The sequence below is a fragment of the Danaus plexippus genome, chromosome 24 (assembly GCF_018135715.1).
Source record: "Danaus plexippus chromosome 24, MEX_DaPlex, whole genome shotgun sequence".
Taxonomy (NCBI): domain Eukaryota; kingdom Metazoa; phylum Arthropoda; class Insecta; order Lepidoptera; family Nymphalidae; genus Danaus; species Danaus plexippus.
This window is the reverse complement of record NC_083552.1, coordinates 3,145,917-3,172,532: the sequence shown is the minus strand read 5'-3', so window position 1 is coordinate 3,172,532 and position 26,616 is coordinate 3,145,917. Positions and strand designations below refer to the sequence as shown.

Here is a 26,616-nt window from a genome sequence, read left to right as displayed (position 1 = left end):
CTCGTAAAAAACTTAACAGGTGGCACTTCATATATATGATAATGAGTTTACTAACTGATACATAAATAAGTTTAGCTGAGAAAATATCTTGTGAGTAAATAACTACTGAAAATAGTTTTATATTATTTGAATGATACTTGAATTTCATTACTCACATAAGCTTGGGTGTAATCTTCAACGGATATGTCGTCATCATACATGGCATATGACAGATCTCCTTGCATTAAAGCATTTTGGATCACAGACGTTGGCAACCTGGTTGTAGCGGGAAATTTATTATGAATTATAACATATATATATTTGTTTTCAAGATGTCTTAATACTAAATTTGTTGCAAAAAAAATAATGAAGTCGTTATTATGGACTTTCTAACAACAAACTTACCCAAAACTCATTTCCTGTTCCTTCCTCTCGTGTTTCCGTTTGTGTGTGAAGATCTGGCTGCTGGAGTGCAGTACGTAGTTGCAGTGCGGTCTGATGCAGTGTATGTGGTTGCAGGTCCTACTAAACCTGCAATCTCTATACGGGCAGGCTTCGCTCTTCATATACTTTTTGAAACCGTCCTTTGATAACGCCTCGTCTTTTATGTGGTAAGTCTTGTGTTTCTCTGGAAATCGTTGAAAATGATGTTTGTAAATGATATTTGGATTAACTGATGATAAAATGGTACCATAGATATGAGACATACCCATGTCGGCTTTGTTTTTAAATGTGTAGGTGCATCCAGGCCTTCGACAGTGGAAGTGCGTGGTCCGTTGACCGGCGAACATACAATGTGGAGCGGAACAGCTCTCAGTGGCGCGGAACCTTTGGAACCCTTCTTGAAGTATGGCAGAGTCCTTGCGGTGATAGTTCGCATGCATCTGGACATCCGATGTAGATATGTACACCTGGAAAATGATATAAATGTATGAATATGACTGAGATCGGTAGGACATAAAAGGTTTGTCGAATTTCATGCTTTTTTAGTTCGACCAAAATGCATTTCTCTATTATATTAATATCAATAATACCTTATCACAGCCATCCTGTATGCAGTGGTAGTGTGTTTGACTTCGATTATGAGGACAGTCACTGAACCTCTCGGAGCAGTCGTCGAGGGGAGAATATCTCATAAAACCATGCGCTAAAGATTCGTCTCGTTTTTTGTGCCACTGGAATAATAAAAAAATATGTATTTTGTTACTAAGTCCATTAGATTTTCTAGAAATATCCGCTTTGAAAGAAAAAGTTCTACTGATAATATTGTCCCAAACTTTAGGAAGTACAGCGTAATGTTAATATCTGTTATGTCAAAAGTATCAAAAATTCTGTATTATTTTTGAGCGTCCAATAAACGCTTTTACTTTGTTTTTGAGGTGTTTGATAAATGAATAATTATAATAACCTTGAAATGTCTTATCATTTCTTCCTTTTTGCAAAAGACCCTCGCAGTGCAATCCATGCAATGAAAATGTTCTCGATATCCCAAATCCTTACAATATGATGAACCACACTCTAGTGTTGAACTGTACCTGTGAATCAACAACAAAATTCTGTGAAGCAACACATTATATTTATATTTTCCTTTCATCAAGATTATCTTTACCTTTTGACGTATCTGGAGTAATCCACGGTCGTTTGCATGGAGTTCTTGCGAGCCTGATCCAGATGATTCAAGGCTGACAGCAGTCCTTAACAAAAAATATATCATTGTTAACAAAAAAAAAAAACCACCGATATTCTAATAACATAATAACAATATGTATATTAATTCCTTTTTCTTCGAACTTATTCCTTTGTTCGGAACAGCCAAATCACCACCATGCATCATATTCAAATGTACAATGCTGTGTTTTCATCGTGTAGAAAATATTTAATAGCTCTCAAGTCACTATTATTCAAATCGCCGCTGTTTTCGTTATTAAAGCGCCGAATGTTTTTAGTTCAAATGGAACTGGGACTAGCTCGTTGAACCGGCCCCACCCCGCATCCAGTTTTTGAGTATCAAATAAATTATTATGGTAATTAATCAATGTTTTCTCCGAGTCACTCTCGGCTATGCCATTGTGAGTGATCGTTGGATCCTCTGCATACGTTACATCACAAAAGTGTTTTTGTAAATCAAATCTTTTGAGAATGTCGGCAGATTGTATCAGTTAATAAAATATATATACGTCTATCGGTTTATTCCTTTATTGCTTTATCGATTTAAACTGTGTCTATACATTCATAACCAGTTATGATTATCTATGTGGATTTTGATAGCTGCTATAATATTTTTTTTTAACTATTGTCTAATATGTAAGGCAATCTGACATAACCATGTTGTCACTCGGCTGCGTTGCGTTATATTTTATTGTACAAATAATTCGATTCTGTGTTGGTACAATTGATGCTTGCACGGGTCGTGTCGAAACGCCACCTCTTCGTATTTTTTACGGAACAGTTTTGTAAGATGAATTAATACCTATACTTATGTAGATTAGCGCTCAGAACACAATGGACGTTAACATACTGTCTGATAATTTGGTGTGTTACATAAGACGTGCATGAACACTCAACATTGTAATAATAGACGAGGTTCTAGTGAGAGCAGGTTATTATAAATGAGGGAGAGATCACTTGCTCTCTAGTGTCTTGTTTCAAACGTTAATAGCTCACGATTTTGTAAGTGATTGTGCGAAAACGATATATAAATGTGTATTGTTGCGTCGATACGTGTGTGAAACGTATTTATTGCCTTTAATTCGTGGATTTGATTAGAATGATAGCGGGTGAAATATTAATAACGAACAATGGCTCTTTGTTTCGGACCCACAGGTATTTGATGGTATATTAATTATACACGGAACGGTCAATGTATTCGACTGCAAATAAAATATACACACAGAAACAACGTAGTAACAAACAAATTGTGGAAAACTCAACAATAGTTAAATTGAATCACGCACGTAAGAACACAAAACAAAATCACAGGGCCATTATAAACGGAATCCATCAACCGTTACAAAAAATTCCAACATCTAAACCAATTCCGGCGTTGTGGAGATCTAATTTTACCAAATGTAAATTCACATCATCCCATTTGACGGCTGCCAAGATATAAAAATGATGTTATGGAGAAAACAAAAAAGACAATGGTGAATGCTATACCGCATCAGATAATGTTGGCCATAATAAACATTTATACTAAAGAGTTTTTTAGAAAAATTTCCTAAGATATTGTGCCGGTTCATTCAACCGAGACAATGGGTCCTCATAACGTCCGATATAATGGCTTTTTGAATTCACCCGGCGGAACCATAGGTTGTGATCGAAAGTTCTTCGCCGTCCTTTCCCAAATACCGGGTGTGTCTCCAACTTTAATCAATACACTAAACGCTACCGGTTCGTTTCCAATACAAATTTTAATACAATGCTTCAATCAATAACCGATTGATAGTAACAAATGATTTGTCTGACCGAACCGAACTGGTCTTTCGGTCGTTGTATGGAATAAAGACGGGTTTTTATTAACATCGCTATACATTACTATAAACATTACTATGTACCTATCATAGATAATGTCATATGCACAAACGATCGGAATAAATAGCTCACACATACGAGAGCACATAGAAAAGTTTATGCACGATTGACTAATCAGAAATTTCGTTATAACAGTTTGCGATCGACTCGCTGATAATGCTTGATGGATACACCGAACCTACTTCCATACAGATAAATCATAAAACATTTTTTTGTGTCAGCGCAGCTTCTGTTTTATAATCACAGAAATCAAGTCTCGGATTCTCGAATCACAATGCATTTAATAACTGCTAAGGCTAACATCGGGTTACAATTAATAGCTTTTCCCACGGCAATTCGCTGTTCGATTAGAAAAATGTGACACTAAATCTGTAATCCGCTACTGACATTTGGCGAATGAGAAATAGATAAATGTCAAATGTATTAAACGCGTCCAACTAAATCAATATTTTATCTGGGAAACTTTTTTGTTGCTCGGATTAAAATCATTTGATTGTTACGTTTTAAACATTGCTGCGTTCTCTGAAGCTTTTCGGACGTTTTATGTTCCTTGATTTTTTTTATATCGAATAAACATTTTCCTCCTCCCAACTCATCATTTCATCATAATAACTAACGCAGTTCTAATAAGAGCACGTCTATATCCCCTCGCCCATCTAGAATCTGATTATTATCAAAGAGCTAAATTACTGCATCATCAATTCTTCGCATCCGCGCTCGGTATTCCATCTCAATTGACATTTATTCCCTGCAAGTATCTCTAAAATGTAAATGCGGTTATACGCACCAGCCCACAACCACTTACATTGCTCATGTTCCAACTCAGTTTTGAACCTTATTACGTTGACTTAAGATATGGTTTATTAAGATCCAACTGCCGAATCATCACGTCTTTCGCCACATACGACTGATGTTATTTGATACATTGTATTGATTGGTTTATTAAGATCGGGTATAGAAATGAAGGGTCTCGGTACATTGGTGGGATGTTACAGTAAATTTCATAGTGCTATGAAAGAGGCAATGAGGCGGGGCAATAGGTATACGTACGTACGAAGATCTGGCTATTGACAAACTATCTACTTTAAGTTTATTAATGAATGTTCTCAGATCTGTCTATGTGTTAATAGCAACATTATTCAAAGATCTCTTACACGCAATTATTATTGCCATGTCAGAAAAAATCACAAAACAATTGAGGTAAAGAAAACAAAAGAGAAATTAAAATTAATCAAAAGGAAGGAATGCTACGGGGTTAGCTTATTTAAAATTCAAAGAAATTACAACACAGACTTAATTCAATTGACATCAATAAAACAAAAATGGTTTCCACTTGAGACGGAAAGGCATATCAAGAATCTGTGAGCGCATACGTAATAAAACATGTAAAAGTTATCAAGGATACTGATGGTGAAGACAACAAAGGGAAATGAGTTCACGAAAAGGACTAAGCGCACACAAAATATATTTCTTGGTACGGAGCGCTTGCTGGATGTATCTAATTGAATTAAAATAGATACTCATAACATTACTGAGCATAATAAATGAGATGAATCATAATATTTGTTATTGGCTACGTCACTGAGGTTAGAGTTATCCAAAACAGTACTCTAAGCGAACAGGCTAAGGTAAGTTATAGCTTGGACGGTTCCGATAAAATTTTTGTTATTTAATTTATACATTTTAGTTTTACACAAAAAATATTAGATTTAGATAAGCGGATTGGTATTTGTTACTATCTGCTATGTATATTTAAACCGGGGTTTTGTTAAGAATTAAGTTTTCCTGTATAGATATGTGTATCTCATTGTTGTTTAGCGAGGCGAGATCTTTTTGTGTACGAATAGCGAGATCTGTAATAATTTAAATGTATGCCAATCCTTTTTTGTTAGTTGTTCGTTTTTTATCAGATGTTTGAAATGTTCGAAGTTGTATTTATTATATTATAACTTATACGAACTTAACACCGAGCGGGAGACGTTCGCTTTTGTGCTATTCTGGTAGTAATTCATCATTTATTTATCATAGTTTTATTTAAAACAAAGTTTATTAAAGATTAAGTATCTTACGCGTTATTGAAATCAGTTTTATATCGAACAGTTATTAACAGGATCCATCCATCAGCGATTGGTTTTCTTGTCCATTAATTATTTGTATTAGGTAATGTTCATTAATTACTGTTCCTTATGACGTTTACACAGACGCGGCAGTCGTAAACCCCTTGCGGCGGATGAAAGAGCGCTGATAATTATGACCGAACGCATTCGTACATCAGATAGTTCAAGGATCTGTGGAACGATACCGTGTCATGTCCTGATAGGAACTGAATGGCCTACACTCGCGTATAAATCATCAACGCGGAAGTTTTATGGACCGGTAGAGTATTTTTTTTGGTTGCTTATTTAGGAATGTTTTATTCCGATGATTGCGCGTGCTAGCACGGATTTGAATGTGACGTGTGCATGCTGTGTGATTACGTTGGAATTTTCTTTTATCTGTAAATGGTAATTGCTAACAGCACAATAGGGCTATGAGATCGTCTTTGTTCGACCATCTCCGCCCCGCCCCGTGCAGCGATTGGACTATATAATTCCGCATCTTGTTTAGTTTTTGCTCTGTTTACTCTGTCTTTTACTGATGTTGCCTCTTCGTTTTTATCTCCAGTGTGGTAGTCAATTAGAGCATTGTGAATCTTAACTTTTTTGTCTAATTTGACCTGATACGTATCGAGGACTTGGACGTAAGTGTTTTAATTGCTGATGGAGCGATGTCAGCTTTTAAGATAATTGTTGAATGCCGTTTTTGTTTTGCTATTTTATACACGAATATCGTCCTCTTGTAACATATAAGTTCGATGGTCTAAAATACCTATATATGTTTCTCTATAAACAAACAAACAAACAGATTTATATTAAGGGTCGTGTAACGAACAGTATTACGAATTGAATTTATTAAAGATATCAATGTTTATAAACTGGATATTCATAAAATAGTATCATTCAATACGAGGCATGTTCATTAAAAGTTCACAATTGAAAATAAATCTATTAGCCAATTAGCTCCGCTATATCACAGACATACAGCAAGAAAAGATATACGACCATTGATCGATAGTCCAGATGAAAACGACGAGCTATTGATATTAATGGTACAATAATTTAACTTATTGTTGGGTATATATAAAAAATATGATGGAAAAATATTATGTAAATGGCCTGTTTGTTATTGGTATTGTGAGAGGATGTGTATGAGATTGATATTGGCATTGTAATTAGACTCGATGGATACGTGAAGTGAATTTAACTTAAAAAAAAAACATCCTCCTTTTTTTGAAGTCGGTTGAAATTAGTATTGCTTCCATTTTACTATGTTTTTATAATTCTTATTTGAAGCCAAACTAAATTCCTGTTTAAATTTAAGTGTTATCCTTTTATTAATTTGAGGGACTTCTTTTTTTTTTATCTCTCAGTTACTTAAGGACTTAATTTATAATGATGATAATTTTATCTTAAATCGATTAAGCAGGTGATAATTCGAACATGTTCCCGACCTATCGATGTGAATTATCGTCAAATATGAAGTATCGATAAAATTCAATAACATTCTAAGCGTCGGTTTAATTTTTTTTTTTGACGATTTTATACGATTAATCGATTGTTCATTGGCATGTCACAGATGGTCAAAAATATTGTAATACTTATATTATGTTATGTTATTAATTATTTAATGAAAGTTATATTTAAGACGTTTCTATTCCCATTCAAAGCAGCTTTTACAATTATTTTTTTATTCTAACAAATAACAAAACTAACTAAAATTGTTTGACAGCGTTACGTATCTAAATGAAAATGCAATGCATTGCTGTTGCAAATGCAATAGCAACGTTTTAACGTAATTAAATATTTTTGCAATACGCTGTAAATTAATCACATAAATTTTTACAAACAATGTTATATCGGACCAGGGATGTGCAGTTTTTGTCGGTTATTACCAAAACCGATGTCGATGTTAATACATGTAACGTAATCGCGAATTTTTCGTCATTTTTATGCCAAATTTTTTTTTAAAGCCGAACGCAAACTGGAAGCTGCTTCTCGGTAGTCGCAATTAAAAACATAAATATTTTCGATCGATTATTGTTTTAAATGAAAACGATACCAAGAACGGGTTGCTTCAATTGTATTAATTCATGACTACTATAACTCAAGTAACTGAAGTAACTCATGGAATTCAAACACTATATAGCACGAAACTCTTTATGAATTCATATATGCATATAGAATAATCCCTTAACATACACAGAACAGGACTCGCTACAAAAAAACCAACGTCTGGTCACATAATGCATTATAATTTTATACAAAGATACAAACTGCTGGCCAAATGAATATGCAAAGATGCGTATGCGATTGAGTTATTGTGATCGTGGCCGTGTGTGTGCGTGCTGGGACTTTCACAGCGACCGGATGAAAAAAAAAAAAACAAATATCGAACATATTAAAAATATAATTATACACATACATAATAAATATTTTTTACGAAAATGATAGGATTTAAATTATTTAATGAAAAATTAATTAAATTGATGTACGAGTTCCATGTTATGCGGTAAGACCCTAGAGCGAGCACGTCTCACACACACATGTTAAAAGAAATGCATACTTTATGATGTCTGCTAACATTCAACGCGGTGCCACAAAGAAATTATACGCGTATTAAATATATGGAGGTGTTTGATACTGCTTTTGTTAATAACTTTTGTATGGATATGCCAAAAAATAAAAAAAAGGAAGAAATTTAAACGCAATAAAGTATGGAAATTAAATTATAACATTAAAATAGCAATAAATAATTTGCATATAATTAAATATACTCGTATACATGTGTGTGTAATGTTTAAAGTACGTATCTACTCCACGGATCTGTTGTTCAAAGGATGCTTGTTAATTAACAAAGGGAGTCCACATGTTGGATTCTGTTTCCTTTACGATAGGAAATAAGACATAATCGCTACAACTTTTGTTATTATAAAATGAAAGTCTTTTAAAAGACAAACAAAAGTCTTTTGAAAGACTTTCAAATGTATTTCACTATAATTTTAATACATAGATTACATCTATAATAATAGCCTGCTATAATATATCATTTTAATGAAATAACTTACAATGCTTTATATGTTTATTAAAATAATTCCAACGATAATGTCATCAAAACATTCTGAACCATAAACGAGTATTAATAAAACTGTTATTTCAATGATCAAATGTTACCACCGATTTTACATCGTTTTATGGCTTATTTTGCGAGATTTATCGCCATAAAGACGTTAATTGTGCTTTTATTACGCAAACATATAGAGATGTGATTATCGATAATTAAACATCCGATTTATCGATTAAACTCAGTCTCTAAATGGGATGTTCGGACTCAATTATATTTGGAAAAAAAATAATTAAATTATATAATTAACAACTTGTATGAAAATTAGAAGCTTACATTGTTGTTTATATGTATATGTTAGTTAACGGAACCCCGAACACTGAAGTCCATTGACTGCGGAAACGAATATTTTGTAATAAATATTCAAAAAACTCAAATCAAATGATAGGAACGGTGCTCTAATAACTGTAATTAAGAGATGTATTTTTTTTTAATACATTAAACTTATTGCTCGATCGCCTCCGGCCTGTATCGGAACGAGTTAGAACGACGACGTTGATTGTTAAGAACGAGAAGCACGTGGGATGAGAGATTTGTATTACGTTCAACGGACAGACGGTTTTAAGCATATACGTATGAAATAATCATATATTTTGAAGATTTTTATAATAAAAATCTTAGGTTAATCCTCAATTCATATATATGACAATGAAAAATCGGTCAAAATCTGTTCAGTCGTTTCGAATAAGCCGTAACACACCGATAGACAGACAGACAAAAATTGTAAATTCTTTTAATTGGCTATTCTTATATAAGAAATGGAGACAAGGGGTTAATTTATTTGTATAATAATTAACAATAGATTGAATAATTGATTCGGTTATTAGTTTTGGGAGGTATGATCGGATGTGTAAACATACGTGACACGTTTGTGTGTATGTTATTGTGTCAGGTGTTAAACAAGGCTCGGAACAGTCGCACGACAATAAAGCAAATCGTCTCCCACCGGACGGACCGAGCGTCTATTATACATAAATGGGAAACTATTTGCCTATTGCGTACCCCGGACTAGGGAACTTTTATAAGGCTACTTACACACGCACGACTATACTATGACAGTACGATGACATTATAATTATTATATAAGAACAGTGAGCTAGATTTACGTCGCCAAAGAAAATATTGACCGATAGCTCATTCATAAGTCCTAACGAATGTAGCTATGTGAATTGAAATTTGTAAGATATTTTTATAATGAATTAAGTACACTTATAAGACTTATATAGTATACATAGTATATAATGCGTATTTATAGTTTATTAATTGATATATATATATTCAATATAACAAAATATATATTAATGATCTCCGCCTGTAATGAACATTGTACGTAATGTGGTGTTACGACAGAGCAACGTTCAATTGAGTGTCTCTATTAAGATAACAGTGGATTCCACTGGGGGATCTAAAGCTAGATTCAATTGGCCTTTTTTCCTCGTTGTGATTTACTGGTATGGACTTTGTACGTTCATAGGGAACAAGGACTGCGGATTAGGCTGATCACACACGTAATCACTGTAAATGATACTGTAGTTTTATGTCTGATGTGTGTATACTGCCTAATATGATTTCTGTCATTATAAAATGAAAGACTGGATTTGTAATCCAGGTTTTTAGTAGATAATTTGGTTCACACGAATTTTAAATTAAAATTAATTTCGGTTTGAATGTTTAAGTTGTTTTAAATTGCTTTTAATTTTAACGTCCAATAGGATATACGAAAATTATATACCTGTCGGGTTCAATGGACACAAGTTAAATATTTGTGCGGTATCTATAATAAAGACAAAACCGATAGATCACAGAATAAATTAGTGAGCTGTCAGATTTCACGTTAAAGTGTAAAGAAACGAGGGTTTTGTGGAGAAATGTCATAGACTGTGGCGGCGTCTCAAACATCGTTATGATATTTGATCATGAATATCATTACGGAACAGTTATTGAATGTGTTGGTAAAGTTTTTGAGTTAACATCTAAGGATTTTATGAAAACATACATACATACGTTTATGTTTCAAATGCTATTCATACATGCCATTTCGTTACAGTAGGTAAGTAGAGCCGCTACTCAATTATGGTGTTGGTGAGAAATAGTGTTATTAGCAGACGGACATCTTAGTGTTTACGATCACGCAATACTTTCGACTTAGCACATTACCATGTGTTATACTTAAATTCTTACGTAGACTGAGACTGAATTTTATTAAGTAATATTTTAAATGAATGAATGTAATCGAATGTACGAACTCACCACTGGCTTGGAGTTTCCGTTCCTGAGAGTCTTCGGGATCCATCATGGATTGTTTTTGGAAGAAATTCTGTTGAATTAATTATATATACTGCATACAATCTCATTAAAACTTCACACCAACGAAACAAAAGAACGAACATACGAGAAATATATGGAAGCGAAATTAACTTATTTATTTGTCTGTCAACAAAAACAATTTTTATTACAATTTGATACAGAGATAGGCCATAGAAATAAAAACAAAGGAGTTAAATCAAATCTGTTCGCACACCGATGAGTTATTGATGTCGAACGTCGATGAGTTATTAACTGATGAATGATGAATCTACCTGCATTTGTAGATTCGCCAGGTCCTCGAGGTTCTTCCTCATCATCATGTTCTGATCGTACTCCGACACGCTGTTACCGGCGCTCGAAGTTGTAGACATTTCCTTTATATCCACATAAACTCATATGTATACAACTGTTATATACATCGACCAAAAAAATCTTCGGTTCAATTTCATAAATTTATGTATAAAATAATAATTTATGTAATAAACCTTATATAAAAAAAGACTATGTTAAATGTAAAAAACAGAAAATCATTTATTTATATAAAATATATATAAATATAAGCCCTACCTGTCCGTCTGTATCTCTGGACACACTGAGGTCGAGGGTCTGGTCTCCATCATCAGAACTGTCTTCCTCTCGCCCAGAACGAAATAGACGCATTGATTGCTGATTTATTATCCGAAGGGCCCTTTGTCTGGATTTCAAAACATATTCTTAATAATAGGCACGGACATTTAATTTGTTAATTATAGTTACATTATTCATCTCTTAAGATTTTAATTATAATGCATGAAATGTATTGCAATTTTCTTAGAACATAAGAAAAACTAACACCTAATTCACTTTATATTCATAGTTTTTGAGATATTCTTTGAAATATAAACATTCAATCTAGATAGGTTATGGTCGAATAGTTAATATTATTGAAAGTAGTTGACCAACAAGTTATAAAGTCAGAAATAATATTCTTTCTTATAAATTTAATTAATTTTGTTCACCTTTGGGCTTCTATGTCGTTGTCTGGTGTTTTTGGAGGGGTTATGTTGGTGGATCCTTCATCTTCAGTCGCTGAAGAGGATCTTCGGATGCTTCTATCAGTTCCATCCCCTGAATCATGACGTCGCTTCAGACTCAAAGGTAACTGAGTGAAGGGTTTACCTGTAGAGAAATACCTGTTGAAATGGTCCATAATGGTAAACAATGATTATTTTTTATGTTACCCACCTTGAAGAGCCTCCAAAGCTCTTATTTGGCCGCTGATAGCATCTGCCACTTCGTTCGATGATAAGCCATAGATACCCAATAATTCTTTCATGGTGTTCATAGCGTAATCCCTCAAGATTCTATTTGTAGCGTTAGACGGATCACCGTTTTGTTGACCTTCATTAGACTCCCCTATAACCTGGTTCTCCAACCTGTCATTAGCATTTATATCCTGACCCTTAGCCTCGTCGTCGGAATCGGATTCCCTTCTCCGTGGAGGCGAATTGGTTTTTATTAACTGGGATATGGCGAATGGATTTTTGGCACAGAATGTTTTGTTTTGTAAATTACTAAAGTTAAGCACGGTGTGATCTCTCTCGGCCGGCTGGTTCACCTTCAGGCTGTGTATGTACGAGCGCTGGAACGAGTCTATTTTCTTCTCGTCCGTGATGTTCTGGTAGGTGGATTCTATGTTTTCATTGGAATCAGTGCTCAATCGCCGGCTGAGGTCGACAGCTCCACCTTTTATCAGACCGAAGTTCTTGACACCAATTTTATTGTAGCCATCCGTTTCCTCATCAGCCTGTTCAGGTGTGGTTCTGTCATTTCCGTTTGTGAGGCTGCTCTCGCAGTTGCCTCCGTTGGAGTCATCAGAGAACGTCGTAGCGTTAGGAGCACATCGTGGTTTGAAATTCTTTCTCTTATTTCTTTTTGGCATGTTGTAGTAGGGCGACATGTCTGTGCTGTGATCCTCTTGGTGTTCCGACGTCTCTGAGTTCCAGGATGCTCCATGGTGCAGGTAAAGCGGTTCCTCGGGTCCCGACTGCAGTCTCTCGTGTATGGATTCCTGATGTGCCATCGCAGTAGTCATTGCTCTTGAACCTTGATAACCGCGACGCGCAAGTCCGACCTATAACAATGCAATTCTTCACTTTCATAAGATTACAAACAATCAAATTTGAATTCAACATATTTTAGTGTCAAATAATAACAGTGATTCATTTCGATTCGTTTTAAATGGAGACAATGTGTCGAGAAGAAACAATAGTCTTTTGTTGACAGTGAGATTAGCTGAATACTGTGCAATGTTATGAATTCAATTAAAAATTTTCCCTCTGTTGTTTGGATATAATTAAACTGTATCGATTTTTGTTGCACGTTACATCGGGGTCGCCAAACTTTGACCTTTCGGCTTCAAAACTCACCGTGGCTTTATCTATGACGTTCAGTTACATCCTAGTTGACCTTATAATGTAATCAGTCTTCAAAATCAGCCAAGGGTGTAAGATCTGGAACAGAAAACTCCGTTTATCATAAGAGAATTTTTAATAATTTATATAAAATGTAATAAAAATAAAATAAGTGGGCGTATAATTACTCTAGTTCTATAATTCTATGTTATTAGATAACCAGATAGCTGTTATGATTAAATAGCTATAAGCCGTTCAAAGAATATGATGCTGTAAAAAAATACACAAACACGCTAGATTCACGTAAAGCCATAGAAAAAAATGGCCGTTCCGTTTTCTATATGAATTGACGTAATTCGTTGTAATTTAAAAATAATGATACAAAAAATACATACAAGTATCACGCATCGATCAACTTCCAAATTAATTATATTCAGTATATTAGAACTGTTTTCGAGAAAACGAGATTGGTATAACAAAAAATATGTGTTGAAATTCTTAGCATTGGTGTACAATTACTTGTAACTTACAAAGCGGCCTTCGGACGCCGTTAGAAACAAAACTAGTTATCTAACGTTGCTTCACTTGTGTTTTTCATTAAATTTTTTTAAGTCTCATTAATTCAACATTACTTGTGTGTAAGTATTTGTCGTAATTACATTACCTGTATTCATAAATTCAAAATACATTAAAATAATTATTTTCTGATCATATATTAACAATACGTAGTGGGCGGTAGTTGCAAAAAAATTTTCTATGGAAGATTGAATAAAAAAAAATTGATGGTGATATAAGTAATTCGTATATAGCTATATTATATTATATATTGACAAACAATTGCATCACATCTGAATGTTATCAGAACGGGTTCCAAATTATTAAATCGATTGACACATATCGATAAAATCCCGTCTCGATACATCGTCAAATGTCAACATGATCTAATTTAAACAATGGATTTTAGAAAGTTAGGTTCGTTATTGTAACGATTTTATTTTATATAAATGAAATATCGTTAATAATGTAATCAAAAACTCATTTAACTGCCTCTTAATTCATTCTCTATGTTACGTATTGTCTCTCTTAAAGTAAGTTCAGAGGTCAATAATTGTAATTATATTTTATGACGGCCTTCACATTTTTAAGTTTGTTTTCTTGTTCAAGATTTCACTTTTTATATAATCACGTTTAATAAAATAAATGTAATAAGTAATTGGAATTCTTACGAAAATGTTAGCTATTAAGCGACTTCCGGCGTCCTTCGGCCATATTGTCCGCCATGTTGGATGATCAATATTAATAATGCGCTCGCGCATGTAATTGTGACTGTTTTATTGTTATTATTGGATATTGTTTGGACCAAGGTTGGCGCGAAAAAGGCGTGTTTAACATTTACGGTGTGACATGTCTACTAACATGGTGTTGAGGATACGCCGGGGACGCTCCAAATGTCTTTATTATAATAAAATGATCGCGCGGTCGACGCTAAATTTACTTTATTTTCAGTCTCATAGGGAAATATACATGTATGTGAAGTAATATGAACCTTATGTTGTGTTATGAAGGTCCATCATCGATCAATCTGTAGACGCATCCGTTCAAATTTCTAGAGTTTCCACTTAAATACAAATCTTTATTACGACAAACGTCCGTATGTTATCATTATAATAAAAATAATCTTTATGATGCAGTTATAGGGTTTATAATTGTTCGTTTCGTGTGTTTATAAGTGTCATGTCGAATTTTGTTTTGATACTGAGAGCTTCTGAGAAGAAACTTAAGGACCTCTTAATAACAATGAGTGCTGCGTTGTTTATATCTCGGGTGTCGAGTTACATATTAGTGTCGATTCGGAGATTTGTGCGTAGGTTTTTGTGATTGCTGGAGGTCCAATTAATTATTTTGCATTCACAGAACCGAGCTTGAAGACAACGCTTTGATATGTGGACGTAATATAGAAAAATCGAGATAAGAGTGACGGCAGACGCTTGAACAGCAGTCTAGAATATTGACTTACAAAAACAAACTCGACAAATTCCAGCCAACGGAATACCTGATGCATTAACACACAAATATTTCAAGTGTTACATTTCATAAACATATGCTGTTAGCGCTGAAACTGCAGTTAATATTAAATTTGACATTTCACTAAGAAATAACGAGGTTATTGTTATGGGCCTTTGATGTTGAGTTTGAAGTTATAGGATAAGAGAATGAATGTATTTATAACACCTCTTTACCGTGTTCTCATAAATTAATATCAGTTATAAAATTAAGTGCTCAGCTGATTACATTAATAACTCGAACTGGAATAACGACTAACACCCAACTATGACGGGGCAGTTAACTCACCAACTAATAATCAACTAACTCTCACAGACATCAGAGTCCAAATCAATTTAAAAAAAAAAAACAAAGAACTGGCCGATTACATTTACATCGCTTAATAAATCTTAAAAAACGAAATCCTGACCGAATATAATTAAAAATAAAAGTAGTCAGCCGGAAAAAAAGGAATTAAAAATTCAAATAAAAGAATGGATTCCTTAAGATAATGCTTATTCATTCCACATTTAAAATCAAATTTTCAAATAAAGGCGAGGCGGCCGATCGAGCGCGACCAAGCGAGATGGACATATATGAAGGTATGTGTTAGAGTGGGACCGATAGAGTATTATGATTGACAGCTGAGAACGGTTAGCCTTGAAATATTTGAAACATTATATTATTATGAAGTACACTATCTTCGTTGAACATACGAGCGGAGTGGCCATTTATATGTTTGAAGAAAGCTCGATAACGAGCTTTTTATTGCTTGCATCTGGTATCTAATGTAAGGCGTTTTAGATTTTGATTATTTTATGATACATAAATTAAATTTATAATATTGATCTACGCTCTGAAGTTTATGTATTTTTTTGGACGTTAAATTGTTAAAATTGACAAAATGTTTACCCACGTGCGGTATAACTGCTTCTGTTTATAAAACGTATTGATAAAAAAAAATAACTTCAGTGATTGTTTAATTTTTATTTCGGAAAAAGTCCGATTCGTCCGTAAGTAGAGCTCATTACCCGTATGTATAATAGCGGTCGCTAGATGCTCGTTTTTAGAAACGTCGAGTTTCTCCGGAACACGTTTTAAATCATAATTCGAACGCCATTTTTGAATTAGATCGTTGACTTTTTAAATGATTTTTTTTACCAGCCAGTAGGTTTTGAGTTTTTTGTAAGGACAGTTCATAGCACACGTAGGATCGCTTTTATAATTGGCCTAGCGTAACTGAACAAGCACGAGTTGTTTTTTTATTTAATAAAAGAGGTCCGTTCTTAGTTGACAGCATTTAATAGATTAGCTCCGGTATTTTGTACGGACAGTCAGCCTCTTAGTGACGGTATGTAATCTGTATAGGAGCTCACATATAATTGTTGAATACAGTTTTAATCACTTCTGTACCAAATTACGTAACTCGTGACTCATGATTCAAATGTATTGTAATTGTTTAGACTTTTGATTTAAGTATTCAATGTTGTAACGGTCTTTGCACGTATTTTAAATAACGTATTTATTATTCATGTTACGATATAATATTACATTTTATTTATATACTAATATATTTTTTCAAAAGAATAAAATAAAATTGGCATATTCGCATCTGATATATTTTGTTTCCGTGTAGTAGTTCTACGGATCTCGTAGACGCTACGACATGTTATAAGGGTAGTTTTAGTTAAATACGATAAAGCTTACTTTATCAAACCCTTTAAAACAAAAAAAAAATAGAGCTGTTGTCGTTTTAAATGTCGAATATATTTTTATAGTTGACTTTACGACCTTTAATGATTACTTGCGGGCCGAGCGACGTTTTGGGACGTTCCATTTTTAAATTTTGTTTCTAAATTTGAAAATGGCATTTAACAAACTGCCAGAGTTACATAAATGGAACTCTTCAGTAGTTAGTATTTTAAGAGGTGATAATATTAGACAATTATTGAATATTTACTCAAGTAATATTTTATTTAATAACAATGTTTTTTATACTTTTAAATTCAAATGTATTCGAGTACTTTTTGAAGCTATCTAAAGTAAACGCTTGTAATAAAAAGATCAATATTAACAGCACGTGGGTAGTTCTAGTTTAAATTTAGTATGAAAAATAGTTTTTGGTATGATTTATCACAAGCCATCCGCAATACATATTCGATAGCTAATTATTTATTATATTAAATCATACGGAACCATTAAAATTTTTGTCTGATACTCATCAATTACGACGGAACGTGGGTAGATAGATGTTTATTTTATTATAGAACAAATTAATGTAATACATTATTAAATTAACAGATAATATATTTTATTCGGTCTCGATGGTGTTTCCTAATACGATATTATTTTGATAGTTTTACATTTGTCATTTCTTCTAATGGCGGTATTCTATTTATGTTATAAATGTATAGATTTATTGTTTTTAACAGATTATAAATATTTTTATGGTTAATTTTAATATTCTATCGAATTTATCTTTAAGTTTATTTATTATATATGGTAATTATAAATCGTTTTTTCGATTTTTTTAATTCGAAAATATCATTCGAAGTTAAGAATTATCACATATTTAATATATATAGTAAGTGCCCCGATAAGAGACAATTAAATTGATACGAAGTCGGAGTTTAGGTAGTATAATACTAAAACGTAATTTTCCGTCACCCATCGCCATTTCCTAGCGAAGGCCGGTGCATATACGGAATAATAAAGCATGCAACACGTAATAACGTAATTGTGTCACTATTAAGAAACGGATGCATGTGACATCCTTCAGACTAAACTGTTTATAAATATTAATGAACAATTTATAATTTGATTATTAATTTTATTCTATTGTGTATTAACATTGTTGTTATAGCACTCGATGGATATCCATGAAACTTTTTGTTTATATATAACTTAGAATAAGGTTGTATCTTAATTGGGATGAAACAAGGAGGCGGTATGTTAAACAAAACTTAAATATTAAAATAGTAGTAGATGAGAAAATTATTATCCTATACACCAATTTACATAATTAAAATACTAGATTCATCCGATGTCTTTGTACACAAATGCGATAATATTAACTAATATAGTAATTTTTATATTCCGTCATATAAACAACTTTGTCATAGTTGTGAATTCAGTTCAGGAATTTTTCCATGAATGATTAACAAGTATACATATATGTTATAATTATCATTTTATACGCGTTCTTATAGTAATATCGCCTAGCACATCTGTGAACTAAGCCTAATCTTGTTTATGTATAACGTTTTGAAAGTACATTATGTAATGCAAGTAACACAAACAAACACATCCGGTAGAGTTAAGACTGACCTCACGAAATGTCATACTTATTGCCATACTTTGACACATCTCAGTTTTACATAGAACAGATTAAAGATTTAACATCTTCCACGTCATAGAAATTCTAGAATGAATTTTGAAATATAAAAAAAAATCACAGATAAAAACAATGTTTAATTCTATTCAGCCAGTAAATGTAACTGTCATCTCTCAGAACTTTATATGTTATATGTATAAATAAGTTCGTTCTAATCTTATACCAAAGAGGTCTAATAACTGTCGAAACATGTCAAAGCATCAGAACAATTCCCTAACAACGGATGAAGAAATTCCAAGCAAGTTTTAAGATTACAATTTCGAGAGGCTAGATAATTCTCTATTAGCATACAAAGGAGAATTACCGTCGTACGTACGTTTGTCACCGTACTTATATTATAAGGCCACGCCTTGTAACTGTCACACAGAACCTAATTAGGTATGCGTTGTGCAACCATTATCATCATTTTTAATATAATAATATGTAGTGGCTTTTATATTACTGTATATTCAATATGGCGTAGAGGATATTATAAATGAAATCTTTATTCTAAACTGTCTGTGCGTAATGTCATAAACAATGAAACTATTCAATATTTATGTAATAGAGCACCAGGAAGACATGGCGCGGTTTACTTCGAACTCTGCCATTAAATTCCTAACACTTTTCTCATTTAAATTCATAAATTTCCGGTGTTAGTGAATTGTTATTGTAACACGTGTCACGTTCGACCGATTGCACACACGCACACGCACGCACACACAGACATACACACACACACACACACATTCTTAGATATACATTCTAACAGCGACAGTTTAATTAACATCGAGGCAAAGCTTTGAAACTTATTAATTGAGTATTTTGCTCTAGTCTCGTTTTATTCATTCTTTATAGGTCGTTATTAAGTAACCAAAGATTTACGTAAATTGATTTACGCAATATCTTTCATACATTTTTATCTCAATCGATCTCCATTAATTTTTTTAGCAACATCAAACAAATTCAAATATATTTGTCGTGCTCCATGACCAGGCCCGTTTAACTAGTATAGTTTAAGGCGATTGCGGTTCAACGTTAAACGGTCGCTGAGTTTAAATAAGGAACACAGAGAGAATTTCATTTTGCCACACAATAGAGCACACACGATTCCAAATTCAAAGTTTAAAAAAGAACATCGTAGGTACGCCCGCGAATTTCAAATATGGAACGCATTCTATTCCGATTTCGTATTCTTAATTCAAATTCAATTATTATTTTCAATTACCGTGGGCTGGTCGTGAGCTTGTTGAGTTCTGTCCTACATTTTTTATTTCATTATATGATCTTGTACATTTGTTGCGAGGAAAAATTGTATATTTATTTAGTATGTAGGTATGACCGGTTTTAGTTCGGTTTTTGAGAATAACATGTTAAGTAATTTATAGAAATTAGAAATAAACGCTCTCTTTAACTATATTAATGTCATTTTTGCAACATTGAAATTGCTTATCCGGTTGTAATAAATTTGTTATGTCAAAAATAAAAATATTTGTATAATATATAATTCATTTTTAAAATGTCTCAGATCTAATTAATTGAGTACGATTTAATATAAATGAATTTTATTAATGATAATATTTTTTAAATGATTAATCTTTTGCCTCGAAAAAATTGATATAGATTATATTTGGGTGGCCATACAAAAAATAAATTGTATAAAAAGTTGCTATTACAGTATAATTAGAAATGCTCCAATCATTCGTATATATCAAAGCTGTCATACTTTAAACGTATATTTATAATGTTTCATATTCGATCGAGAAATGAGAAAAAAATTGGAGATCAATGACCCATCGTTCCCAGACACTCGAGTTTTATGAAGAAAACACTTCAAAACGCATATAACTATTTCCATACTTTAATTACTACACATGTGAATACCAGGGCTGGCATCTGTTTCAAAATTAAGATAAAAAATATAGATAACAGAATTCTTTTACAGTTATAATTAACATCCATACAAAACTACTTTCCCTTTTGTTATTAATAGCTAGTACTCACTCTTAGTTTATAAGTTATTGATTGTTCTACGAGTGTATTTTTTATTATTTTTTATTTAATATCAGTGGCAACCCTACCAACATGTGGTCCGAGTCGGTTTGTTCAAGCATGTAGGAATAGTATCGGGTTACTAATACTGTATGATATAATTTAAATTCGTTTGTTATAAATTACTATGATTTAATCGAAAATAAAAAATATGCATATATTTTTTTAATGTATTTAACCAATTATAGTTATTGCTGAATATAAAAATTTCCGAATCAGTTTCGAATACGTATTCTAAATTATTGTGTAACATACATACAAACTTGCATTTTACTTGAATTTATCTAGGACTAACAAACAGTCGGATAAAAATACGTCTACCCTCAATTTTTTTTTATACGTACATATAATTAATGATTTTATCTTAATATCTAATCTGTAACGCTGCCGCTGCATTTCAATATGAGTTTGTCATTCCACTACAATCAATCACACGAACAGTCCTCCAAAATTCCTCTGATTATATCACAATATATAGTATTCTTAATTAATGTGTTACTCGTCCCACTTCTTGTTACGCATTAACACGTACTTATATAGTTTATATTAAGTAAATAATGACATCAAAATGTTATGTTGTTTTAAATATGAAGTACTGCTGTCGAGTGTTTGACGGCCGGTGGAGAAATTTACATTTTCTCATTTTCTGAGTATTGACGTTCGGATTTGGAGGTGCAAACAAACTTGGGATGTTTGTGTTGTGGTTAAAGAAATACACTGTATACGATACTTATATGAAAAATCATTAGGTTTTTATTATTATTTAAATAAAAAACCTTATTTTAGTAGGGTTAAGGTTTAATATTTGATATACTAATAACTGATGGACAGTAATAGAAAATAAAGGAATAGAAATTATATATAATTTAAAATTAATTAAGAAATATTCAATGAGTATTGATTTGAAAAAAAAAAATTGTTTGAATTCTTATTACAGATGAATTTATTCAATGGTTTACCTTTATTCTTTACCTTAGTTAAGGTCACCCGTTAGATTACTTAATCAAAGGTGAACGAAATGATAGGCAAATTGAGTTAAGGTAAACCAAGTCAGAGGTAAATAATTACAGTGACGTTACTATCTATATAAAAAAATGTCTCATAGTTCACGTGTTTTATGGATATAAACGAGATTAAATTCCGAACTTAAAATGTCTCGATTATTGATTGATTGTAAAATATAATGACATCTAAGATTTTCATGCACAGCTTTCAATTAAACTAAAACTTTCGGATACTTAGCGTTTTTTATTATTTTACAACTAACATAATAGCGACGTTTCGGTTCTTTTACAGCACGCTATTTGAACCGTGATCGTGTTGCAAAAGTTAATAATATCTGCGAAAAATTTTGACGAAAATTTTTGAAAATTTAGTTTGGTTACTAACATTCAAAGTATTTATTAACAAAGCATGTATTAGTGTATCTGACGATTTAACGGTTTTGGACGCAAAACACATCAATTGACCTAAAATTGTATTGATCAATTATATTTTTTCTCCATCAAAATCAAATTTCTAATAGGTAGTAAGCCAACACGTCGCTGCTACGTGTACAGTCACCGCCGCGGGCACACTTTAACGTCTGCAGTAATTTAAATGAAAATTTTATTCACTTATATAACTTGTTACCGACTTTCCAAAAAAAATTATAAACTATTAAAATAACAATGTTTATAGTGTTAATTGGAAGTAGGTTGAGAAAAATCTTATGAGCTTTCTTAGTTATTTTTGCTTATGGATGTTTGTTTATTATTACGTACTAACGCCTAAGCAACACTAAAGATAAGTCTCTTCTATGCTTTCATTATTTGAAGAAATATTTTAATGTAAAATCATTACTTGTCTTAGTATGAATTTAGAAAAGATCTAATTAAGTTTATTTGAATAGATGGATTGAGCTCTTTAAGTTATACAGTGTTGAGGATTTTAAGGCTCATTTTATGCTTGTCAAACAACATTGCTTTCTAAGTAAACTGAGTCGTTTATTTAGTTATTTGTGCACTGAATTTAACAATATCTAGACTAGAGATAACGCAACAAAAATATATACACTTAGCTCCGTGGTACATTTAATACGGTTCTCAGAAATGAACGTTCGTATTAAAATAAATGTTTGTTACAATTTTTTTTCATCAAGGTAATAAAATAACATTTCACCTATGATTAAAAAATACCAGTTTTTGGCAATAACTCTAATTTGCCTTGAGACTTTCAAAACGTGACACCGCTCGTTCAGAGATCACGATCAGCTGTGTTATAACAAACATACATACTTAAAATCTATGTACTAATTAAGTGACGCAACTGTATTTATACGATCGAAAAATCAAATGATAGTTGATACAAAATAAATTGTCCGACTGAAAAACGTCAGGTAATGTTTTCCTGGCCATTAAGTTAATGGACGAAAAGTATTTCCATCATGTACCGTACACAAACAAAATAGCTTCCAGCTTCCGTCTGTATCTCGTGATCGTAGCTTGCCGACCGTACCTTATCTAAGTCGTGCATCTGACTTAGTATTATTTTGAGAAGTAATTATTAATGTAATCTGTTACCGAAATTCGGGTTGCCCCCTCCTCTCCACCCGCCCCCTCCCCCCTCCAAGATGTCCAGCTAATAGAAAAGTAGAAGCTGATAATATTCACAGATAAATGATGAATGTATCCGCGTCATACGTTTTTTAAATCAATCGTTATCTCTCCGTCTATACAATGTATATATAGTTATGCAACAATTTGTTTATGAAACTAATGTTCGGATTTCGTTTTAGTAATGCCAAGAAGCGGATGTCTGGTGTAAGTAAATGACGATAATAATATGTAGAAAAAACCACTAAGACGGTGATTTCTTTAAAGAATCCGCTCGTGAACATGCTCGACCGTACCATTCGGAACTCCGAGGTAAATTTGACAGAAGAATGTTAGGAACGTATAAATTCGCGTCGCCGGTAAGACGGACAGCGCCCATCGGTATACATCAGTACTCGCGGGCTTCGGGGAAACATCGGCTTTTTGCTATCGGGATCCCGAGCCGTTCAATTACAGACGAAATTAATGATTGAACACATTTTATAGTTATTTGTACATGAACAGGCCACAATAGGATTACAACGCCATAAACGGAGAGCAACCAGTTATGATCAGCTTTGATATGGCCTGCTTACATTTTTATATCTTTTGTATCGGATAGTTGTGTGCTCTTGCATTTTAATTTAGGATCGCGTATGAATTGAATACCATCCCGCCGGTCACGGTATCAAAGGCTTTGATATATTCGAGAAATTAATATAATGTTACTGCAATTAAAACGATCGTCTAATAAACCGCCGAGCAAAAACGCTGACGTCCAAAAAGACGCTAATCACGAGGATGTGCAACGATACTAGAAAAAAAAGTATGTGAAAATTTAAAGTAAATCTTCTATATTATAACAATCAATAAAGTTATTTAGATACAAAAAAAAAAAATATCAAGATTATCAACAGCTCAATTTGGCTATTATGAATCGTATATAAAAATTACTTAACGATACTTTACAGCCATTTATACCACTTTTATTGATAACGAGACCATTAAGAACATCAAACGGAAGCCCAACAACAATGTTACAGACGGAATAAATTTTAATAAACCATGTGAATTGAAATAAAACAAGCGGGTTCATAAAAAAATATATATATTAGGAACAAATCAAATTCCAATTCTTGTTAGGACGCTTGGGTTGATGACCGTTTGTAATGTCAGTATACATCCATCCCTCTCGCACACATTATCTATTGTATACATGTATCTCGTTCTATGTGATGTTGATCTTGATACGTCATATTTTTAATAAACGTACTCCATACGACATGGCGCAAGGAAATTCGAATGATTAATATGGCGGCCGAAGAAACCAATACTATGTTTTAAATGTTATTAGAAATATTGATAGTACGTGTCATTGGACGTGTCGCGATCGGCCGATAACAGATTGGTACGATAGAAAGTTTGTTGGTATTAAAATTGAATGCGTTACAGACAATGAGCACGGACGCCAAATATATTAGAGATATTACTATCTCCGCATCTCTCGTTTGGTGTGTTCTTTATAAAACGTAAACGCTTCAAGTATTTAGCACGATGAGACGACTATTAATTAGGACCTTTCTCGATGTTCGTTTTTAACGTAATAATCCTGTCGCCGCTGGCGTTCCAGCCGTCACATGGACTACTTTAATATCGATATTAAGTTCGGAGGTGGATAATACAAAACAAATGAAAAACGACCGCACCGGTACAAACAAAAACTTGCTAGATGTGTACTAGACATCACACTGAGAAGCGTTTCATTACAACGGAAATAAAAACTTCATATTTGACGTTTAACAAATTGTTCCTTTTTCAAATCGACCAATGAGACCATTGTATTCGTTCCTAATGGCATGTTCTATTTTCAAATCTCATTCTCTTTTCAAATCCGGCCCGCCTTTAAGAATCGTTCGAATTTGGAATGCATTGGATACGTTTTCCCACACGTCTTTTGAGTTGTTTGTCTTTTAAATGAGTTGATTAATAGGATGTAGCGTTTGTTGCGATTGTTGTAAGCAACATTTACATCTAATGTATCTTATGTATAGCGGCTCGGGGTTTACACATCACTTGTAAGGAATAATCCCCCGTGCGCTGGGCACAGAGGAACAGACGTTAAGCACTAACACAACAAATGAAAATGATTTATCGTTGATAAAATAAATTGCCAGCCGTATTCGAGTGGTATTAAGTTTTAATCTAAAATATGCGTCTGAAATCCCCGAAATAGCCAAATGTCGCGTATCCATCCGAGCGGGAGATATTGCCGAAATGCATAAACATCAAAGGGGTTTTTGTTGAAAAAAGATTTAAAATTGAAGGGCGCGTCCCCAGCAATGGCGTCCGAGATTATAATAACGATTTTAAAGTCCCCTTCGGTTTTTTATTTTTATTTTTTTATTTTTTTTTTGGTAGGGTTGTGTAAGTGGACTCGGGGTCCGGCAGAAATTTTATGCCGACACATTTTCTAGGACGGGGTGTTATGAGAAATTTCAAATATATTCTAACTTATTGGACAATTTACTTCTAGCTTAAAGGATAATTACAGTCATATAAAAGGAAATTACGTTCTTTAGACAATGTGTAGAATGTCATTGGAATAATAATTATAATTTAAATTCATTCTTCTGGCCCCGGCGTATGAATGTGTTTTACAATAGAGCACACACGATTCTCTCAATTCAAGACCAAATCTGTACCAATTGTTGTCGTCGCTTTATCAATAAAAATAAAAATCCTCGAGGAAGTTACCAATTTGTTTGCTTTAACAACCATAGGGCAGCTGCGTTCAATTTTCACATCTATTTCACTTAACTTGAAGTTTGGAATCTATTGCCAATGTACATATTTGAGTGGACAATTATTATTACTATCTAGAGTTGTTTTGTCATGAGCATAGTTTGAATATTGACTAGGGAATGAGGGTAAGAACGTGGGTCATAATAACATACAGTACATATTATTAAATGAAAATGTTATCAAAGTAAAAAAAAAAATCTTTGGAATAAATTATTTCCAACATGACCATAACTCTTATGAGACTGTTGCTGGCCAACTGGATTATTAAACGGATATTGTCATGGCGTTCCAATTTCAAATTAAAAAAAAGAACAATCGGGAAACGCCAGCACGTCGCGGCGAT

At 33.0% G+C, this 26,616-nt stretch overlaps 1 protein-coding gene across 4 annotated transcripts in view; it reads right to left on the bottom strand.

The window, feature by feature from the left end:
- Positions 1 to 26,616, bottom strand: part of LOC116776024 (zinc finger protein castor homolog 1-like) — a 50,405-nt gene that overhangs the window by 6,829 nt on the left and 16,960 nt on the right. For all 4 annotated transcript variants that reach the window (XM_061524288.1, XM_061524287.1, XM_061524289.1 and 1 more), the window contains exons 2-13: positions 13,446 to 13,529; positions 12,262 to 13,150; positions 12,036 to 12,195; positions 11,605 to 11,731; positions 11,310 to 11,411; positions 10,981 to 11,047; positions 1,589 to 1,673; positions 1,388 to 1,514; positions 1,014 to 1,154; positions 689 to 890; positions 385 to 607; positions 156 to 255 (exon numbers count right to left, since the gene is read on the bottom strand). In XM_061524288.1, the coding sequence (XP_061380272.1) occupies positions 156 to 255; positions 385 to 607; positions 689 to 890; positions 1,014 to 1,154; positions 1,388 to 1,514; positions 1,589 to 1,673; positions 10,981 to 11,047; positions 11,310 to 11,411; positions 11,605 to 11,731; positions 12,036 to 12,195; positions 12,262 to 13,111 (2,184 nt within the window). In that variant the 5' untranslated portion in view covers positions 13,112 to 13,150; positions 13,446 to 13,529. The remainder of the gene's footprint in view (positions 1 to 155; positions 256 to 384; positions 608 to 688; positions 891 to 1,013; positions 1,155 to 1,387; positions 1,515 to 1,588; positions 1,674 to 10,980; positions 11,048 to 11,309; positions 11,412 to 11,604; positions 11,732 to 12,035; positions 12,196 to 12,261; positions 13,151 to 13,445; positions 13,530 to 26,616) is intronic.